Below are 23,311 nucleotides of genomic sequence, written 5' to 3' on the forward strand. Positions count from 1 at the left end.
ATATCATGCTATACTTAATTTCACTGATGAAGTTTTACAGTCCATTTCTTGATCTTGAAGGCACTCTTTGGCAAAGATACCCTAAATTATGTTTACATTATTTGAATGAAATGAATATAAAAAGCATAGAGCCTTCAGTAAAAAAGACCAATATCCATATCATAAAATTTATTTTATAAAGAACACTTTGGTGGTCACTACCACGACAAGCCACATGTATTCACTATGCTTTCTCTCTCTCACACACATTTACCCCTTTGGAAAACTTCATTATACTTACTGAACCATCTGATGCACTGGCTCCAACCTTGTCTCCTGCTGCATTCCAACAAACTTCAAAAATTCCACCTGTTCCCCTATAGCTGTGAACTAGAGCACCTGTCTAAAATAATGAGAAGCAGAATCTTAAAAATGATAAATTATTATGTATATTCAAATGTTGAGGTCAAAATATCATACGGCTTTATTTCTAGCAATCCAATGCAAGACTTAGCTTCAACTTCAAACACAAGTTTTGAAATACCAGAAATGTAATATGATGATCCTTTCACAAAATGGTAGCACTAGCCTGCTCTCAACAGATCATTCACACATTCTCACACACACACACACACACACACACACACACACACACAGTTTCTTCAGTACTGATAACCATTTTTAGCTAAGGTATCCTTTTGGTCTCTTTGACACCAGAAGCACCCCGAAGCTAGAAGAATTATTAAAAGAAGCTAAAAGAGCATATGTACATTATTACTAAAAGATGTTTTAAATTAAAAGAAAACAAAGTACAAGCAGGAACACTACCAATTTCATCATCGATTTAGCCGATTTATAAATACTACTCAATTACTTTATTCCTTTGGTAATGGTAATCAAAATCATTCAGCTGCCATTCAATAATTAAAACTCAGTACAAAAATATATTCTCTTAGGAAACAAGTCATTAAACAGGTCAAAGGTAAGAGGTTCTGCTATGAGAAACTGAAAAACATGCTGCTGGTGTTCTGTCCTGACAAACAAGAAAAGTATGTCTTAGCTTCATGGTGACCTAAAAACTTCAAACCAGAAGTATCAGAACCACCTAAAAACGACTTGGCAGCAAGACACGTATCTTGTAAACACCGTCTGACAGAGCCAGCCCGAAGTTAATCACTAAGCTGGGAGACCATTTTTCCTTGTTTTCCTGTTCAGAGTCAGTCTGGAAATACTGCTGAAACCACAGATGCATGGATGCAGTTGATCACATTGGGAAAGCTCTACTGTTTTTTCCCTCTTACCTAAAATTTCTCACAGTTTAAGAGATTAATGAAAAAGTATGAGTATAGTAGGCCTTAAATATATCTACCATTAATTAGGAGCGAAAGGAGTGGCGTCAAGAAAATCTAAAATAAGCTCACGTACAGAGTAAAATCTATAGAGAGTCAACTGCGGGGTTTAAAAAAGAACCAACACTTTCTTTCAATAGTACTTACCAATTTCTAAGCTTAACTTAGGCTATAACTGAACCAAAACAGCATGTTCAGTAAGCAAGAGCTATCTACATTAAAACTGCCAAAGAATTCTTAGCATTTACTCAAATCTGTGATCAGACCAGACTGCAAGAATTTATCTGTCAAATGATTAGGTAACATATCAACCAAGTAATGGGAAGGAAAAAAAAAAAACTACACACTCACATATATATCACATATGTATATGACCAAAAAATAATGACTTTTTCCTGTACTGAAATCTCACAAGATGGATTTTATTATTTTCAAACTTAAAAGAAAAAAAAAATGACATTTTGATACACAATAGTGAAACAACAAAACAGTATGGATAGCTGTTCAAATATCTTTAAAAGTCTAACAGCATCTTCCCTTAGAATTCTACAGTTCTCTACCCAAATTTTAAATTAATTTACTCAAAATAGAGTAAATGAGTGACAGAGAATAATACAACAGGCAGACTATCTATTAAGTCTCTGCTATTCAATCAAAACAGAAAGACTGGGACTTTTCTGGTAGTTCAATGGTTAGGACTCAGTACTTCCTTCCACTTCAAGGGGCAACAGGTTTGATCCCTGGTCAGGAAACTAAGATCCTGCCAAGCCGGGAAATAATTAAGATTAGAGAGCTCAGCAGGGTTGATGAAGTCAAGATCAACATGCCAAAATTTATAATGTTCCAAACATGAGTAACCATCAGTAAGTAAAAGGAATACATGTTTTGAAAGATGCTATACATAGTAACAATAAAATCTGTAAGGCACCTCAGAATAAATTTTTAATAAAAGAAGATCGTTATGAAGAAACTATAAAGCTCTACTAAGGGGGAAAAAAGAGCCTTAATAGGCAGACTTACAAAGTAACACTCATTAAAATTAAACCGATAATGCAGGGCCAGGTAGAGTCATGGAACTTATTGAAGAAAACGGTATATGGCATGTAAAAACTAAAACACTGAAAAGATGAAAAAGAATGAAAGCAACAAAACTGTTTTCTCCATTTTTAAGAAAAGATGTCTGTAGCACTGTCCCTAGAAATGTAGTATACAGTTTTAAGTTTCTCTCTGATCAATTCTGTATTGAATCATAAAATCCTGTCCTTTAGTACATTTTTTTAACTGCTCATATATACCTTCTTCAAAGATAATTCTTTTAGAAAATAAAGAAATAACATCATTTATCTAAATAAATGCATCTTAAATTCTCATACTTTATGTCTGCAAAACTGTTGAAAAAATAAAACAAAGAATTTAAATTTATTTCTAAATTTTGGTCTATATTATGAAAATCTCACTTTAGATGGTTTTGATCTTTACTAAGCTATAAAAAACACCACCAAAAAATACTCATTTAAAAACTAAGAACTGAATAAATAACACAAAAGGAAAGACAATCAAAATTGGAAAAAAAAAATTTGTTTAGACAAGCACTTCTTACTCATATAAAGATACATGACTCTTCAAATAACCCAGACATACCTGTGTGTTCCAGATGTGCACACACTTGTCAAAAGAACCACTCGCCAGATACCTGCCATCAGGACTGAAAGCTACACTGTACACAGGCTCTTGGTGTTTTGTCAAAGTATGGATGCAAATTCCTCGGTCTACATCCCATAATCTAACAGTAGAATCAAAGGATGCACTGACAAAGGAGGGAAAAAAAAAGATTTTATAAGTAATGAAATTCCCAGCCCCACCCCCAAACTACAATGACCATCTTTCCTTATAGCTAGCCACAAATTCCTTATGAGAAGTAGACTGTGCTGTTAGGAAAAAAGTGCTCTGGAAACAAAGCTAAAAGGAGAAGAGGTAGCTTTCATTAAGGACATCTCCACGTCTGTTACATTGGAAAACATATATGAGCTAATTTACTATATTTCTCTTTTCTTTAAATAACTCCTTTATATTGATTCGCAAAACACTACATTGAATATATACTTATTATTTATTTTGATACTGAAAAAACTTTATTGCGTTATGCCTCAGTTACTCGGGTTTTAATCAATATTTGATATTATCAGTAAATATTTGATATCTCCAGAGACAAAATCCATTATGAGCTGAAATAATAAAATGTCTAAAATACTCCTTGCGGGATACATTCCCATTTTACTGAATTTTCCGCCATAATGTAAGAAATTTTTTTTGTAAAAGACTCATAAAGGAAAAGCAAATCAGAAATGTTACCTTGCTAACATAAGATTGGCATTTGGATTGCTTGTCCCTGGCCCTGTTGGACTCCATTTGATAGTATAAATTTCTTTATTATGTGCTTGCAAATCATGGACACAGTTGTCTTGTTTCATACTCCATATCTAAATAAAAAAGAAAAGTGTGTGTAAATTAGCTTTCCATATAAAGGATACGTTTATAACATGATCTTGCCAGTCCAAAATACGTGGCATAGCCATAACAATAATTATAGAGATCAAGAGAATATATGCAAAGAAATTAAAATGTAGTAGAATACATTTAATATTTGATTTTAAAAAATGACAAATTAGCTTCAAGTCCATTCTAAATAATTAGTATTGTGAGGCTTCAGGATTCAATAAATTATAGTTCTAAGATTATTTTTGAAAACTTCAGATGGTACAAATATCAACATTGAGTAATTTCCTTGGGTAATGATGCTACAATATTTAAGGCCATTAGTTTTTATGCCATCCTTTAAAAATAAGGATATACATTATAAGTTCCTCTTGGAATTCAGAATCAGGAACTATATGGCAATGGGCAAGGGAAAGTAGATAAGGAACATACAGGTAATACACTATGATTCATGTTGACACGAAAGGATAGGCAATAAAGGCCAAAAAAAAAAAAAAAGGCAAGAGGGACTATATACAATTAAAAAGTTTCTGCACAGCAAAGAAAACAATCAATAAAGTAAAAAGGCAACAACCTATGGAATGTGAGAAAATACCACAACCCGTATATCCAATAAGGAGTTAACTTTCAAAATATGTAAGGAAATCCTACAACTCAACAGCAAAATACTAATTTAAAAATGGACAAAGGCAACCACTTGTAAAAGAATGAAACTAACAGATGGCTAACAAACACATGAAAAGATGCTCAACATCACTCATTATCAGAGAAATGCAAATCAAAACCACTATGAGGTACCATTTCACACCAGTCAGAATGGCTGCGATCCAAAAGTCTACAAATAATAAATGCTGGAGAGAGTGTGGAGGAAAGGGAACCCTCTTACACTGTTGGTGGGAATGCAAACTAGTACAGCCACTATGGAGAACAGTGTGGAGATTCCTTAAAAAACTGGAAATAGAACTGCCTTATGATCCAGCAATCCCACTGCTGGGCATACACACTGAGGAAACCAGAAGGGAAAGAGACACGTGTACCCCAATGTTCATCGCAGCACTGTTTATAATAGCCAGGACATGGAAGCAACCTAGATGTCCATCAGCAGATGAATGGATAAGAAAGCTGTGGTACATATACACAATGGAGTATTACTCAGCCATTCAAAAGAATTCATTTGAATCAGTTCTAATGAGGTGGATGAAACTGGAGCCTATTATACAGAGTGAAGTAAGCCAGAAGGAAAAACTCCAATACAGTATACTAACACATATATATGGAATTTAGAAAGATGATAACAATAACCCTGTGTACGAGACAGCAAAAGAGACACTGATGTATGGAACAATCTTATGGACTCTATGGGAGAGGGAGAGGGTGGGAAGATTTGGGAGAATGGCACTGAAACATGTAAAATATCATGTATGAAACGAGAAACCAGTCCAGGTTCAATGCACGATACTGGATGCTTGGGGCTAGTGCACGGGGATGACCCAGAGGGATGGTATGGGGAGGGAGGAGGGAGGAAGGTTCAGGATGGGGAGCACATGTATACCTGTGATGGATTCATTTTGATATTTGGCAAAACTAATACAATTATGTAAAGCTTAAAAATAAAATAAAATTATAAAAAAACAAAATTAAAAAAAAAAGAATGAAACTAGAACACTTTCTAACACCATACACAAAAATAAATTCAAAATGGATTAAAGATCTAAACATAAGACCAGAAACTATAAAACTCCTAGAGGAGAACACAGGCAAAACACTCTCTGACATACATCACAGCAGGATCCTCTATGACCCACCTCCCAGAATATTGGAAATAAAAGCAAAAATAAACAAATGGGACCTAATTAACCTTAAAAGCTTCTGCACAACAAAGGAAACTATTAGCAAGGTGAAAAGGCAGCCTTCAGAATGGGAGAAAATAATAGCAAATGAAGCAACTGACAAACAACTAATCTCAAAAATACACAAGCAACTCCTACAGCTCAACTCCAGAAAAATAAATGACCCAATCAAAAAATGGGCCAAAGAACTAAACAGACATTTCTCCAAAGAAGACATACAGAGGGCTAACAAACACATGAAAAGATGCTCAACATCACTCATTATCAGAGAAATGCAAATCAAAACCACTATGAGGTACCATTTCACACCAGTCAGAATGGCTGCGATCCAAAAGTCTACAAGCAATAAATGCTGGAGAGGGTGTGGAGGAAAGGGAACCCTCTTACACTGTTGGTGGGAATGCAAACTAGTACAGCCACTATGGAGAACAGTGTGGGGATTCCTTAAAAAATTGGAAATAGAACTGCCTTATGATCCAGCAATCCCACTGCTGGGCATACACACTGAGGAAACCAGAAGGGAAAGAGACACGTGTACCCCAATGTTCATTGCAGCACTGTTTATAATAGCCAGGACATGGAAGCAACCTAGATGTCCATCAGCAGACGAATGGATAAGAAAGCTGTGGTACATATACACAATGGAGTATTACTCAGCCATTCAAAAGAAAACATTTGAATCAGTTCTATTGAGGCGGATGAAACTGGAGCCTATTATACAGAGTGAAGTAAGCCAGAAGGAAAAACACCAGTACAGTATACTAACACATATATATGGAATTTAGAAAGATGGTAACAATAACCCAGTGGACGAGACAGCAAAAGAGACACTGATGTATAGAACAGTCTTATGGACTCTGTGGGAGAGGGAGAGGGTGGGAAGATTTGGGAGAATGGCATTGAAACATGTAAAATATCATGTATGAAACGAAATGCCAGTCCAGGTTCAATGCATGATACTGGATGCTTGGGACTAGTGCACAGGGTTGACCCAGAGGGATGGTGTGGGGAGGGAGGAGGGAGGAGGGTTCAGGATGGGGAACACATGTATACCTGTGGCGGATTCATTTTGATAATTGGCAAAACTAATACAATTATGTAAAGTTTAAAAATAAAATAAAATTTAAAAAAATAAAATAAAAATAAAAATGGACAAAGGACTTGACATTCCTTCCAAGTTGACATACAAATGGCCAACAGGTTATATGAAGAGATGCTCAATATCACGGATAATCAGGGAAATGCAAATCAAAACTACAATGAGATATCACTTCACAACTGTTAGATGGCTTCATAAATTTTAAAAATTTTGTCAAGAATATAGAGAACTTGGAACCCTTATAAACTGCTGATAAATGAATACAAAATGGTGCAGCCACGAGGTTCTCCCTCAAATTTTAGCAACTACCCCTATATAAACCAGCAATTCCACATCTGGTTACATATATAAAACACATAAAATGAAACCAGGCTCTCGAGGTGGTATCTGTACTCCCATGTTCACTGCAGCATTCTCCAGAAAAGCCAAAATATGGAAACAGCCTAAGTGTCCGACAATGGATGAATGGAGAAAGAAGAAGATGCGCATACACACAGTGGAGCATATTCAGACTGCACATATAAGGAAATCCTGCTGCTGCTGCTGCTTAGTCGCTTCAGTCGTGTCCGACTCTGTGCGACCCCATAGACAGCAGCCCACCAGGCTCCCCCGTCCCTGGGATTCTCCAGGCAAGAACACTGCAGTGGGTTGCCATTTCCTTCTCCAATGCATGAAAGTGAAAAGTGAAAGTGAAGTCGCTCAGTCGTGTCCGACTCTTAGCGATCCCATGGACTGCGGCCCACCAGGCTCCTCCATCCATGGGAGTTTCCAGGCAACAGTACTGGAGTGGGGTGCCAATGCCTTCTCCCCTAGGTATACATAACTCCACGTAAATAAATGCAAAAGATAAGTTTCCAAAACGTATTTCATGCCAGCTTTCGATAGCACTGATACTACTGACCATTCTCTTCAACACTTCCCTTGAAATACTCTTCTCTACACATACATACTGTTTCCACTGAAGTCATTCTTGCTAGGTTTTCTTTTGGAACCTGATTCTTCTTAAACAGGTAAATGTTACAGAGTTTAAGACTTTTAAAGCTTTCTTCTTCTTTTATTTGATACTTTCTACCTACACAATTTTGTCCACGCCCATGGCTTTGAATGACCACCCGTCTATTGAGAATTCCCAAATGATTACATCAAACTTTGAGTTCTTCTCAGAGCATCAGACCAGCCTGGCACGTCCACTTGCATGACTCAAAGGCACTATCCAAGCTAAACATAATCTTCTCACTCATCTGCTGTTCCTTCTTCTCAAAGTACGGCTTCACTAGACATTATTCATCCTTATAGCTTCTGCTTTAAAATTCTGACCTTTTATTATTCTTAGAATAACAACAACAAAAACCTCGAACATGTTCTAATTCAAACGTTATCTCTTGAACTGCAAATCAGTAGCTGAGAGTAGCTACCGGCCTTCTTTCATTTCCTTGTATGTGCCACACTCTGCTCCCAAAGAAGTTCTTTGTTCTTTATTCATTTTATAAGCATAAGGTATGTGCATGCAAGGGTGCCAGGTGGCACAGTGGTAAAGAATCTGCCTGCTCATGCAGGAGACACAGAGATGCAGGTTCAATCCCTGGAGCAGGAAATGGTAACTCACTCCAGTATTCTTGCCTGGAAAATTCCATGGAGGAGCCTGGTGGGCTATAGTCCTCACACACGACTGAGTGAGCACGTGTGTGCTCATGCATGCACACACACACACTTGCAAAGTAATCTCACAAATAAAAGTGTGAAGAAAAGCATTTTTATCAGCAACGCTTACAAGGGAGTCCAGACTTGAGAAAACCTAACTAAAAACACAGCTGGTATTTAAGGAAAAAAAAAAACTCACCAGGTTACCAAGGTTACATTTAATCTGTTCCTCGGAAGAGGAAAAGCAGTTTTCCTTCATGATTATCCTATCTATAAAGGTTATCATGTTTGTAGTCAGTGGCATTGGAAAGTCAAAGGTAAATTATTTTTAGTAGAGTTAATGATGAAGTATAGAGCTCAAGCTTCATTAATTTTGAAAATTATATTTTTCTTTATCTCAGAAAGCTTTTCCCCCCTTTAATTCTGGTATGTGATATACACAGGGGCTAGGTGTTAGTTTTTGCTTTTAGTTATACAACAAGAAAAATGTAAACTCATAATGAGACGTGAATTCTGAAATGTCAACTATGCTCACTCACCGATTAAGCTATATATCCACTACACATCAGTTTCCCAGCAAGGGTGATATATATTCACACCACAGCAAAAATCCAATTAATACATTGCTCAGAATATTAGTCAAATCCATGAATCCTACAAAGATCTTCATTCACTACCTATGAGTCAGATCTTTACATGAGCAAATAACCTTTCATTGTACCAATATATGACTCGTTACTAGCAAAGACAATTTATAATAGCACACATCTTAGTATCATTAATTCCCAACTACAAGAGACACATTCTGAGCAATCTTAAAACGGCCAGAGCAGCCACACTGTGTAACTCCTCAGCCCCCTTCCTCCCTCCTATTGAATTACCTTCAAGGTCATGTCATCAGAACAGGATGCCAGGAGATTGCCAGTTGGGTCCCATTTGATAGCGTTTACTTCATTCTAAAAATAATAGTAAACATTCACATTTTCACTTCATAGACTTGGTTGTTCTTTGGGTATTAAACATACATACTTCAAAACCACTCTGAAACATTACTTATTCATCATAATTGCTTTAAAGGAGGGAGAAAAAAGAAGTTTCTCACCGTGTGTCCCTGGAATGTTTTAATAGGTCTGTCTTGTCCTAATTTACAGACATGAATGCACATATCTGTACTGCAAGAAGCAAAAGTGTTGTTGCTCTGCCAGTCGACATCCAATGCTGGTGCTGCAAAGGAAAAAGCCAGGTTTGCATTCATTCCACATGGCATTGAAATCTAGGTGCTTTAGTTTTAAAACGCTGCTGGACATTAAGAACTTAAATGATTTGCTTTATTCTTTTTATATTAATAGAATTTCTAAGATTATGGTACTTAATTATCACAAATATTAATACATTTCAGTTTGGTTGTCTCTCTGTGAGACACAGCCTAACAGAAAGTACACTGGCCTGGTAACCAGGAGATGAGGGTTCCTGAGAGCTTGCTCTGTAAATTACTAGCACTGGACTCTTAAAATTAAATGTGATGCTACATTTCCTTTTGTTTCTAAAATTCTGTGAGTGTTCAATGGATACAAAGCCTTGTTTTGCTATTCCCTAACTAATGGGCCCTTATAAGCAAGTCAGCTCTCAGGCTATTTTTCTCTTCTGAAAAATGTGGATAAAAACCTTTACGCTTAGTACTCAAGGATATTGTGAACATCAAGTTAGATAATGTGTATGGAAAGTACTTTGTAAATTACAAGTGAGACAATGTTAGACTGAGTAAGTACCATTTCTACTATCTACTTAACTGATAAATGGGAGTATTACATGATTGGCAAATACATTTTTCTTCTAAGTGATTCTTGTCAAATATACCTTAAATCCTACATCACTGAATTTAAAACCTCAGAGGTCCAAAAGCTGGCTGGCATTTAATACTTTAGCTCGGATATGATTAAAGATTCTTTCCTTTCTCATTTTCCCCTGTTGCAAAGTGCAAAGCTTCTCTATAATTAGCAATGCAGATTAAGGTAATGATAGCAAGTAACTGGGTTAAGAAATAGAAGCACACCAAAAACACTGCATTTAGAGCAGGCAGTAGGTGGTTGGGGGAAAGGTGAGAATCAAAAATGAAGCACGCCTGGCAAGACAAGGAAAATCCTGATATATAACAAACACTTCAGAGCCCTGCATGAATTAGGTTGACCCTAGACCTTTGTCACTAGAAACTGTTCCCTTCCTTGGCTCCTTTCCTCTTTCCCATCCTGCTTCCGGGAGAATCCAACTAAGTCAGTGAGTAAAAACACTGGCCCACTTTGATCGGCACTATGTCTGGTATGCTGGTGTTCATGTGCACCGCGACCTCTTGGAGCAATGTAGACAACCGTTCCTCTGTGAGCTTATCTTCAGCCCACTCCTCACCTCGCTCTGCCCTGCCCTTCTCTGCCACCAGGACATCACATATTCCAGGTCCCCACGCCTGCAGTACCCCAGATGGGCTCATTCAGTGGAAGAAACTGTCAGAAGTCCAAGGTCAGGAGAAAGACAGTAGACAGGCAACTCTGTGGTCCTCTCTCTTTAAGACTGGGTCTTTGGCAGTGACCCTGATTGCTCCACGGTGCCTATGCTCGCCAGGCAGCCTACTCGCTAAAGATACCATTCCCACTGGGTAGTTGGATCCTATCATTTTCTCTACAGTCTTAGGTTTACTGCGGTTGTTAAACTGAGTTACCTCCTACTTCTCTATTCTTCACTCTTGTAAGACTTCTGCTAGAGTTTCCTTATATTATGTTCCCTTTCTTGAATTACCTGGTTTAGATTTTGTCTTTCTGCTTTCGAATCAGTAACTACACCTTCATTTTGACATTAAATATAATTAAGATACAATTTTGAAAAATAATTTTAACAAAATGCTTATATGATAATTTATTATAGTGTTAAGAAGTGTGGGAAAGGACTTCCCTGGTAGCACAGTAGATAAGGGTTTGCCTGCCAATGCAGGGGACACAGGTTTGATCCCTGGTTTGGGCAAATTTCACAGGCTGCGGAGCCACCAGGCCCACGTACTACAACTACTGAGCCTGTGCTCTGCAAAGAGAGAAGCCACGGCAATGAGAAGCTCACACACCACAACCAAGAGTGGCCCCTATTCGCTGCAACTAGAGAATGCCTGCGTGTAGCAACGAAGACCCAGTGCCAACCCCCCCACCAAAAAAAAAAATTGTGTGTGTGTGTGACAAAAATGTAAATAATTTAAAGGACAATTAAACGTTATATAATAAAACGCTATGAAGAAGGCCAAGTATCTGTTGTGCTCCACCAGGGTATCAATTTGACAGAGCATCATCTGAAAACATTAGATAGGTGGCTGAGAAAATCAGAAACAGTATTTAAACAAATACACCATTAGGTTCAAACCAAAACAAAAACCAACTGTATAACTGGGTAAAGACAACTGAAGGAAGCCGAAGAACGCTAAGACATGAGTTGTATGATTAATGTTCTGTGATATGCTTGGCTCATAAGATACAATGATTATAGGTTGGTATGATCTAAGAACCCATACCTCCTTACTTTGTATTTTATTCCTAAAATTTAAAAATGACTCTAGGTAATATAAGTCCTTCAGGACAGAAATACATCTCTAACATAAAATATATTTTTATGTAGGTAATATGTGAGAGGTATATTTACTATTATTGGTTTCATTTTTCATATGATGAAAAAGGCTAAGAAAAGTTAATTGGCCGAGGGTACACAATCTTCTAAATTCCTGGAGCTGGAATCCCCTGGTGGCCCAGCGGTTAGCACTCTGCTCTTCCACAGCAGGGGCCATGAGTCTGATCCTTGGTTGAGGAACAAGGATCCTGCAAGTTGCAAGGTGCAGCGAAAAAAAAAAAAGTCCTGGAACTAAGATTCAATCTCTGTGTCCTCCAATTCTGATTTATTTTTTGTTAACCCATGCATCTTTCATAATCCAGAAAGGTAATAAATAAACCTATGAGGGAAGGGGAAAAGGCATTTAATATTCATTTGCCTTTTTAAAAAAACAGCTTCACTAAGATATAATTCATGTATCATACATTTCATCCATTTAAAGTGTGCAATTCAATGGCTTTTAGCATATTACATTAGTTTTAAAATACTGTGGTCATACATAACATGAAATTTGTCATTTAATTAAGTGTACAATTCAGCTGTATCAATTACATTCACAATATTGTACAATCACCACTATTTTCAAAAGTTCTGCATCACCCAAACAGAAATTCTGTAACCATTAAACAATAACTCTCCATTGTGCCCTGCTCCCAGCCTCTGTACTCTTGAATCTTTACTTTTAAAGTTATGTCTGATTTACTTCACTTAGCATAAGGTATACAAGTTCTCTGGTGTTGCAGCATGTACCAGAAATTCATTTTTTTTATGGCTCAATAATAATCCATGTATATAGAGACCCCATTCAGTTCATCCACTCATCTGCTCATGGACAGTGTGTTGTTCTCACCCTTTGGCTACTGTGAACAATGCTATAAATACTGCTATGAATTCATTCAAGTTCCTGCCTTCAATTCAATTACCTAGGAGGAGAACTGCTGGGTCATATGGTAATTCTATGATTAGCTTTTTGAGGAACTGTCATACTCTTTTCCACAAATGTACCATTTTACATACCTACTAACAAAGTATAAGGATTCTAATTTCTCCACATCATTATGAACACTGTTATTTTTTACAGCTATCCTAATGAATATGAAACGGTTAATTCATCTATAATCATGACTTATGCTTTACGTAAGAGTATATGAATGAAAATACAGTATAGGAATTAGAATATGGTAATTTTAAAAGCATGGTAGACTTCCATTCTTGGTCAAGATGGGGTAACAGGAAACAAATTTACCTCCTGCCCAAAATAGCCAAACACTTACAAAATGTATGAAATGACAGTTCAAGACTCTGGGTTAGTGCTAGTGTTAGTTGCTCAGTTGTGTCCGACTATTTGAGACCCCACGGACCACAGCCTGCCAGGCTCCTCCATCTATGGAATTCTCCAGACAAGAAGACTGGAGTGGGTTACCATTCCCTTCTCCAGGGCATCTTCCTGACCCAAGGATCAAACCTGGGTCTCCTGCATTGCAAAGGATTTTTTTTTTACCATCTGAGCCACCAGGGAAAACTCTGGGTATGAGACAACAAAGGACAGTGGTTCTTGAGAGAAAGAAATCAACCAACAATGTGCCTTTAACTGATCATATATGATTTAGAAAAATGTCCAGATCTTGGCCCATGGAAGAGGAATTTCCCTAAGGAAGAGATTAATGAAATTCCTGAGGGGAAGAGATAAAGCTCAGAATCTAGAGAGCCACAGGCACCTAGAATTCACAGCACAAGAAAGGAGAGAGCTATGCAGACAGAATTCTAAAGACCTGCAGCGGGCCCAACTCACATAAGTTAGCTATTCTAATCAGCGTAAGTACTAGCTGAGCCTTGGGAAAGAACCACTGAAAAGGATTAGAAGAAACAATGCCTGATACTCAAGACTGGAAATGCACAGCAGGCTAGAAAACCTTTTGATTCAGGGAACACTGGTTTGAGTATATCTAGGTTCTTGCCTCAGTACCAGGAAATAATTAGCTCTACACTGAGCACTGTTTCCCTGCCATTTAACAAGTTTCATAAGCGTGACCCAAAGGCTCAGACCGTTTCCAGGTAATTTAACAATGTGCCAGAACAAAGTTCACAAATACTTAGAAGAAAAGAAGTTGAAAACTTGAAAAACAGCATAGAAATTATCCCACTTCTCAGGTGGTGCTAGTGGTAAAGAATCTGCCTGCGGATGCAGGAGACGCAAGAGATGTGGGTTCAAAAGGGCAACCCATTCCAGTATTCTTGCCCTTTCGAAGCCTGGTGGGTGATAGAGTCCATGGGGTCACAGAGAGTTGGACACGAATGAGCACACCTGAAAAAAATACTGGATAAAAAAATGAAGAGTATTATGGGAAATCAAGCAGACTAATAAACACATTCAAAACTTCAAGTGAAAAAAAATGTGGGGAGGAAGTAGAATATTTCTTAAAAATAATGGTCAAAAAAAAATTTTCATTTGAAGGAAACTATGCATGAAGACATCCAAGAAGCTTCAAGGTCAAGAAACAAAGAAAACTGAACTAAGGCACAACATATTCAAACTGCACCAAATCATTTATAAGCAGAAAAACCTTAAAGCAGCCAGATAAAACAAGACAAATTACTACAAGCGTTAAGGATGAAAACTGGAACAAGTTCAAAGTGAAAATACTGTAAATAAGAGAACACGGCAATATTTTTTTAAAGTACAGAAAGAAAAAAATCCTGTCAACCCCAGAACTCTATACTCAACAACAACAAAATCTTTCAATAATGAAGGTGAAATACAGACTTGTTCATATATATAGAATGAATTCATCAGCATTACATTTGCACTATAAGGAATGTTAAAGCAGTTTGGGCAGAAAATAAATGATACTAGATGAATTAGATGTGTATGCATCTACACAAAGAAATGAACAGTTGGAAATGGTAACTATGAGTAAAAATTATTATTATTTAATCTCTTTAAAATATCACTTGAAAGTATATAGTGCTAAGTTAAAAATGTGTACTATAAATCCTGATGCAACCACTATAATAAAAGATTTATAGTTAATAGCCCACCAAAGGAGGAAAAATGTAGTCATAAAAATATTCATATGATCCAAATGAAAGTGGAAAACAGGAAAAGAAGAAGAGATAAATAGAAATATGATTAATTTAAATGCAATCATATCAATAGTTACATTAAATGTAAAGAGCCTAAATATTGCCATTAAAAGGCAGCGGTTGATATTCAGTAAACAAGCAATAAATGATGCCTACATAAATTACACTTCAAATGTAAAAGTATGGAGGAATATATACCATGCCAACACTAACCAAAAGAAACTTGAAGGGCTACATTAACATCAGATTAAGTAGATTGCAGAGCACAAAAAACAAAATGAAAAAAAAAAAAAAAAAAAAAAAGAGGCTCATTAACAAAATGATAAATGGATCAACATGAGGATGCAACATTCCTAAATGTTAATGTCCTTATTAGCACTGTTTCAAAATACATAAAGCAAAAATTGACAGAAGAAATTAGAAACTGTGTTTTCCAATTATTATTGATGATTTCAATACCCTTCTCTCAGTAACAGGTGGTATAAGTAGACAGAACGATCATTTAGGGCTATAAAAGATTTGAACAACCTTATGAAACAACTTGACCCTCATGACATTTGTAGGAACAATAGAATTATATTAGAAAGTGGGCTTCGCTGGTGGTCCAGTGGTTAAGAATCCACCTTACAATGTAGGGGACACTGGGTTCCTCCGATTCCTGGCCCATGAAAGAGCCCACATACTGCAGGGCAAAAAGCTCATGCGCCACAACTACTAAAAGCCTGTGCTCTGGGGCCTGCAAGCCTCAAACACTGAAGCCCACACACCACACAGCCCACACTCCGCGACAAGCAGCCCATGCCCCGTAACGAGTACCCCCCGATCTCCACAACCAGAAAAAGCCTGCACACAGCAACCAACCTAGTGCAATCAAAAATAAAATGAATATTTTTTATTAAAAATTAGAAAGCAATGCTACAAAGACCTTGAAAAGTTTTCCAATTATTCATAAATTAATACACTGAATCAAAATTACTTCAAAAAGTATTCTGAACTGGATGAAATTACAATATCTGAAAAACTGTGAGATGTCACTAAGTAGTGCTGCTAAGTTGCTTCAGTCGTGTCCGACTCTGTGCGACCCCATAGATGGCAGCCCACCGGGCTCCCCCGTCCCCAGGATTCTCCAGGCAAGAACACTGGAGTGGGTTGCTACTTCCTTCTCCAATGCATGAAAGTGAAAAGTGAAAGTGAAGTCACTCAGTCATGTCTGACTCTTAGCGACCCCATGGACTGCAGCCTACCAGGCTCCTCCGTCCATGGGATTTTCCAATCAAAGAGTACTGGAGTGGGGTGCCACTGACTTCTCCAAGTAGTAGTTAGAGGTAAATTTATAGCACTGAATGTCAGATCCCCACTAGAAAAGTAGAAAGGTTTCAAATCCGTGACCTCAACTTCTATATCAAGCAAAAGAAAAAGATACGTCACCAAAGAAGATCTACAGATGATAAATTAACACATGACAAGATGCTCAACATCATTAATCATTAGGAACTACAAATAAAACCACAGTGAGATATCACTACACACTCATTAGAGTGGACACAATTAAAAAGACTAATCATATACCAAGTGCTGGCACGGATACGGAGGAACTGGACATACACACATCTCCCTCAATAAAGCCATTTAAAAAATAAAAAAAGCATGGCAGGAAAGAATATCACAGGTAAAATGGCTTTTTATCTGTAAAATGACTTCTACATCATCTACCTCTTTGGGTTGTTCAGTTAGTTCAGTTCGGTCTTTGCAACCCCATGAATCGCAGCACGCCAGGCCTCCCTGTCCATCACCAACTCTCGGAGTTCACTCAGACTCACGTGCATAGAGTCAGTGATGCCATCTGGCCATCTCATCCTCTGTTGTCCCTTTTTCCTCCTGCCCCCAATCCCTCCCAGCATCAGAGTTTTTTCCAATGAGTCAACTCTTCTTATCAGGTGGCCAAAAGTACTGAGTTTCAGCTTTAGCATCATTCCTTCCAAAGAACACCCAGGGCTGATCTCCTTTAGAATGGACTGGTTGGATCTCCTTGCAGTCCAAGGGACTCTCAAGAGTCTTCTCCAACACCACAGTTCAAAAGCATCAATTCTTCGGCACTCAGCTTTTTTCACAGTCCAACTCTCACATCCATACATGACCACAGGAAAAACCATAGCCTTGACTAGACGAACCTTTGTTGGCAAAGTAATGTCTCTGCTTTTGAATATGCTATCTAGGTTGGTCATAACTTTCCTTCCAAGGAGTAAGCGTCTTTTAATTTCATGGCTGCAATCACCATCTGCAGTGATTTTGGAGCCCAAAAAGATAAAGTCCAATGCTGTTTCCACTGTTTCCCCATCTATTTCCCATGAAGTGATGGGACCAGATGCCATGATCTTAGTTTTCTGAATGCTGAGCTTTAAGCCAACTTTTTAACTCTCCTCTTTCACTTTCATCAAGAGGCTTTTTAGTTCCTCTTCACTTTCTGCCATAAGGGTGGTGTCATCTGCATATCTGAGGTTATTGATATTTCTCCCGGCAATCTTGATTCCAGCTTGTGCTTCTTCCAGCCCAACGTTTCTCATGATGTACTCTGCAGGTGACAATATACAGTCTTGATGTACTCCTTTTCCTATTTGGAACCAGTCTGTTGTTCCATGTCCAATTCTAACTGTTGCTTCCTGACCTGCATATAGGTTTCTCAAGAGGCAGGTCAGGGGGTCTGGTATTCCCATCTCTTTCAGAATTTTCCACAGTTTATTGTGATCCACACAGTCAAAGGCTTTGGCATAGTCAATAAAGCCGAAATAGATGTTTTTCTGGAACTCTCTTGCTTTTTCCATGATCCAGCGGATGTTGGCAATTTGATCTCTGGTTCCTCTGCCTTTTCTAAAACCAGCTTAAACCTCTGGAAGTTCACGCTTCACGTATTGCTGAACCCTGGCTTAGAGAATTTTGAGCATTACTTTACTAGCATGTGAGATGAGTGCAATTGTGCGGTAGTTTGAGCATTCTTTGGCATTGCCTTTCTTTGGGATTGGAATGAAAACTGACCTTTTCCAGTCCTGTGGCCACTGCTGAGTTTTCTAAATTTGCTGGCATATTGAATGCAGCACTTTCACAGCATCATCTTTCAGGATTTGAAACAGCTCAACTGGAATTCCATCACCTCCACTAGCTTTGTTCGTAGTGATGCTTTCTAAGGCCCACTTGACTTCACATTCCAGTATGTCTGGCTCTAGGTGAGTGATCACACCATAGTGATTATCTCGGTCGTGAAGATCTTTTTTGTACAGTTCTTCTGTGTATTCTTGGCACCTCTTCTTAATATCTTCTGCTTCTGTTAGGCCCCTACCATTTCTGTCCTTTATCGAGCCCATCTTGGCATGAAATGTTCCCTTGGTATCTCTAATTTTCTTGAAGAGCTCTCTAGTCTTTCCCATTCTGTTGTTTTCCTCTATTTCTTTGCATTGATCGCTGAGGAAGGCTTTCTTATCTCTTCTTGCTATTCTTTGGAACTCTGCATTCAGATGCTTATATCTTTCCTTTTCTCCTTTGCTTTTTGCTTCTCTTTCTTTTCACAGCTACTTGTAAGGCCTCCCCAGACAGACGTTTTGCTTTTTTGCATTTCTTTTCCTTGGGGATGGTTTGATCCCTGTCTCCTGTACAGTGTCTTTGGGTTGTAGCCAAGACTAAATGGGATCGTGTATAAAGAGCATTACCTCCAACAGAAAGGTGGCACACATTATAAAGCAACTCATAACGATGCCACACCCACTTATTTCAATTTTCCATCACTCCTAGGATTTAGGAAAAATCTTTAGGCAGAATGGTCAGAGGTCTAAGAGAATTCTATCTGGTTGAGGACTAGAAGCAAAGGCGGAAAGGGATTAAAACAGGTAAACAGAAACTGATGTGTAAATAAATACTTATTAATGTGATAAGCTTTAATCAAGTTGAATTGTTTAACATAATACTTGCAAAATTATGCCACTCAGACACTACTGAAAAATCATTTTGTGCCTTATTTGACTTATCGAATCACACTAAATAGAGAAATACAAAAAAGCAAAATGCCAAAAGCTTTGCATTTCAGTTTTAAAGGTAACACTGTGCCACTGAGTGTAAAAAGGATAGTACCAAAGCCTTGAAAATAACCAGAATTACTTAACTCAGCCTCCAATTTACAACTCTTTCCAACCACAACACAATCTTGCATGATGTAATTAAATTAGGCAGTACTAAAACTACTGTTCTAAACATTATTAGGGATCTTGTTCCAGTTTAACATCAGTTTCTGTTCTCAGAAACCCCCCCGAAAGCAGGAACAAAGTTCTAGGATGCACAAGAGTGTTGGTACTAAAATCAAAGTGTCTCTACACATCAGGATGTATGCTCTGCTGCATGGCCATATATCATGGAGAAAGAAGCACACTATTTTGGAGATCAGATTTATCTGATTTAAGTATCAAATTATTTCCTAAAAGAAAATATATGAAGCACCAAAGTTCCAGCAATATCGGTAAAACCTTATAATTTTTATTTTAGGTAAGCAAGAGGACTGATTTAGATACATAAAATAAAGCATGACAATACCTAAATCTGTAGAAGTTTATGCAGTATTTTCATATATATGTATTAGTCTTACACACTTACTCAAACAGTATTATTTTTATCCCTCGTTTACAGACAGAAAATACGGCTCAGAAAGGTTCAATGACTCAATCTTGAAGCTTGTTAAGTGGAGTGGGATTCACAAGCACACCTAGACATCCTGGATCAAAAATCTATGTTCTTACCATTAAATATTACCAACTCTAACGGCACCAGGCTGAAAATGCTTTATGGTACATTTCACAGAAAACATTTGATGATCCTCTGATGATTAATTATCTGAAAGCCACTGAACATCAACTCCTCAAAGGACTAGTAACAAAACTTACATTTGATAGTTCAAGATTTTAGATGAACTATATGCTATTAAAAGTTTAATTAGGAAAACAGAAGAAAGTTCCAACAGTTCTCATGTAAACTGTGAAGATTTACCTGAATGAAAAGGAAATTGTTGCTTGGCTTCACCAGTATGTGCATCCCAAATAATTGTAGTCTAAAATAGAAAAGAAAAATATATTGCTAAGTTTATCATATATACATAAATGCCTCATCATATTAAAGCAATATAAAATGTCAGAGCACATTTAACATTTAGTTTTAGTACAATGAGGCTATATTCCACTGGGAGCAGGGAAAGGATGTTTAAATTAAACTGTTAAGCAGTTTGATTCTACCCTGGTGACTTTTCATCAGTTAACTTACTTCAAGTGACAATTACTGGCTGTCTGTAAGTACCAAACATTATATTCGATTGAGAAACTCCATTGTAGTCGTGTATTTAATGTCAGATTTTTATTGCTGTGTAGCTTGAGGAGGTAAATTTTTGGTTAATATTATAATCAGCTAATTCTCAATATTAAGATTTTTAAAGCTCACATTTATAAATAAAGGCAGGTTTAATTCTGACAATAATTAAAACAATGTTTTTTATATTACAGCAAAGTATAACATATACATCTGAATGGATATATTCACAATTCCACTAATACCCTCCCATCACTAATTTTATAACTTTGGGGTCATAAGTATTGTAGAATGGCAGTAACTAGTAAGAAGGCTTTCCCCTGCCCTTCCTGGCCACCTTCATATTCTTCCTTTTTGCCTACTTCCCTTTTTGACAATATACAGGTAACTATGGGCATGTACTTTCCTCTATTATAAAATAATCTTCTCTGGGATGTGTGGTAAAGGAAATAACTTTAAAATGAAAGAGAAATAACAAATGATTTCAACCTACTCATGTTTACCAGCCATGTTAGGTGAAAGCTGGAAAAACCCTATATTTCTTGCATTTTCAATTAAACATTAGGAGTTCAGCTAACAGACTGACTCTAAGATTTCCCATGAAATCACTCCAGAGCATCCACACTGATGCAATTAACTAAAAACAACAAAACAGCAATGAAGAGTATCGGATATATGACTTCACTATGGCTCAAATTCCAAAACAATGAAGAGTGGTCACACAGATAAGAATAAAAGGCATCTGCACAGATTTAAGAATGAGCTGACAGAAAATCTAAGAAACCATTTCTATTCCTAACATAAATTCACATGTGAATTTCCCAAATATGAATGTTTTATTACTTATGTGATTAGCAGAGGAGAACAGCACTCTCAAGTATACTCTTTAACAAATTAACTTTTATAGAAGCTAATTACCTTGTCTACTCCAGCACTTAGGATGAAATTTCCTTTCTTATTCCATTTTAATGCAAATATGGGGCCTTTATGCTGCCCCAAAGTGCTAGCAAGGTTACCTAAAATTCAAAAGGAAAAACATTAAAATTACTTTAAGCTTTATAATTTGGATCAACAGTAAAAAACAAGTGGGAAAAAAAATGCTTTATTTACCATCTTTAGTCCATATTCTGGCAAACCCATCATAAGAACCAGTTGCTAGAAGTGTACCTTCACTCTGTTGGAGAAACACATTTCTTTCAATTATATAACCCAGAAAGGGTATTTAATTTTTATTAGAATATATTATGTTTAATCCCAAGTACAGCAGGTCTGGAACATTCTCTGCTTCAAGACCTTCAGCTTTGCCTATTTAGAAGTGCGAGAAAAGGCCTACAGAACACCCTTCATGCTGTGAAGCTAATATTTTGGCAGCATTCAGTCAGGGTGCAGGCCTCACACCCCAGTCTTGGAAGGGCAGTAACTGCTTGGGAGCAGGATTATCACCGCTCTTACAGGTGCTAAGGTCTACTTACTGTGCTCTCACAAAGGCCCAGGACTAAAGGTGGGGGTCGGGTGGGGGATTAGAAAGGACATCAAAATCTTAACCTTACGATTTAATAAAGGTATTCAATCAAAATCAAAATCTTCCAAAATGTTTCATTATGATTAAAAGTTCTCATATTGTCCTTCCTCTAAATCTTTTACTGTCTAAACTGTGTGTGTGTTCCAAACAATATTGTTTCAGATGATCAGATTCTTAAATATCACTACATTAAACATTTCTTTCGTTACTTTTTCCTGTACCAATAAAAATAGCAATGCACACACACACACAAAAGAGTTAGAAAAGAGTGTAGGCTGACTTTATAGCTAACGAAGTGAGCACAACTGTCTGGAACTATTCTACTATGAGGAGAAATCCTTAACGTTTTCTCTAATCTTAAAATTTCCTACGGTGTCTTGCCTTGAATAACGGTACAACGGCAGGACTTGCTAAGATCTAGCCTACTCTGTGGAAATGCAAGTTTCGGAGTACATTACACAGACTATTGCTGAGATGAGTAAACATTACAGGAGAGAGAGAATGAAATCCTGCCTCACTCAGTACTTTCTGATGCTTTTTTTGGTAAGAGAAATAAAAACAAGATCACCTTTTCAGACCTCTCCAGTCATCTAGCTGTACAGTTAAGTGAGAAACAAATGCTGTTTGTAGGCGATGCAGATTCAGTTCTGCTAGGATCTGGAAAACCCCTATAGTTCTATCTAAGGAAGAAGGAGCAATGTTGAAGCTAACAGCACAAATTTATTTCCAAACTCTGCACAATGCAAAGTTTCCTTTAAACTAATGGTTTTAGACCATGGACCACTAGTAAAGTAGGAGACTAATAAGGAACAGCTACCTCACAGGCTTCTGCTTTAGCCATGGAAATGAGCCATTAAACAACAATAACATTTTCTCCTTCAAGGGGAAGACTTAAGTTCATAGCAAATAATAAATCTTCCAAAAGTCTATACTTTCAAAAGCTTTAACTTGCAGTTCAGAAACACCAAGCTCAACAAATCATTTGTTAACCATCCTTTTCAGTGTAAACTATAAATTTCACTAAGTTAACATGGTCTCTGAGCCAAACAGCCTAAGAAGGCTATAAGGCCTTTGGCCTATGATATAGTAAGGTCCCATTTTAAGAACGGAATTCTTAGTTCTGACCCTACAATCAAATAACACCGTTTGGAATTCTCAACTTTATAGGTGGGAAAGGGTAAATACATTGTTGGAAATTTAGAAAAGAACACTTATCACGAGTTCTGGAAGAATTTCATAGTAACTAAGAACTTCAGATAGTGTAATCACTTTGAAAGACAGATCTTATTTCTTGGAAAGAGATTTAGAAGATACT

The 23,311-nt window shown here is 37.2% G+C and overlaps 1 protein-coding gene across 9 annotated transcripts in view; it reads right to left on the bottom strand.

Moving 5' to 3' along the window:
• TBL1XR1 (TBL1X/Y related 1) overlaps positions 1-23,311 on the bottom strand; it is a 180,876-nt gene that overhangs the window by 5,457 nt on the left and 152,108 nt on the right. For all 9 annotated transcript variants that reach the window (XM_086318985.1, XM_086318943.1, XM_086318998.1 and 6 more), the window contains 8 exons: positions 21,585-21,648; positions 21,393-21,490; positions 20,163-20,223; positions 9,517-9,638; positions 9,296-9,370; positions 3,681-3,808; positions 2,970-3,135; positions 281-382 (listed from right to left, as the gene is read on the bottom strand). In XM_086318985.1, the coding sequence (XP_086175111.1) occupies positions 281-382; positions 2,970-3,135; positions 3,681-3,808; positions 9,296-9,370; positions 9,517-9,638; positions 20,163-20,223; positions 21,393-21,490; positions 21,585-21,648 (816 nt within the window). The remainder of the gene's footprint in view (positions 1-280; positions 383-2,969; positions 3,136-3,680; positions 3,809-9,295; positions 9,371-9,516; positions 9,639-20,162; positions 20,224-21,392; positions 21,491-21,584; positions 21,649-23,311) is intronic.

Source organism: Bos grunniens, chromosome 1 (assembly GCF_055505025.1).
Source record: "Bos grunniens cultivar Pamir isolate PY7600 chromosome 1, Bosgru_T2T1.0, whole genome shotgun sequence".
In the NCBI taxonomy this organism is placed as follows: Eukaryota; Metazoa; Chordata; class Mammalia; order Artiodactyla; family Bovidae; genus Bos; species Bos grunniens.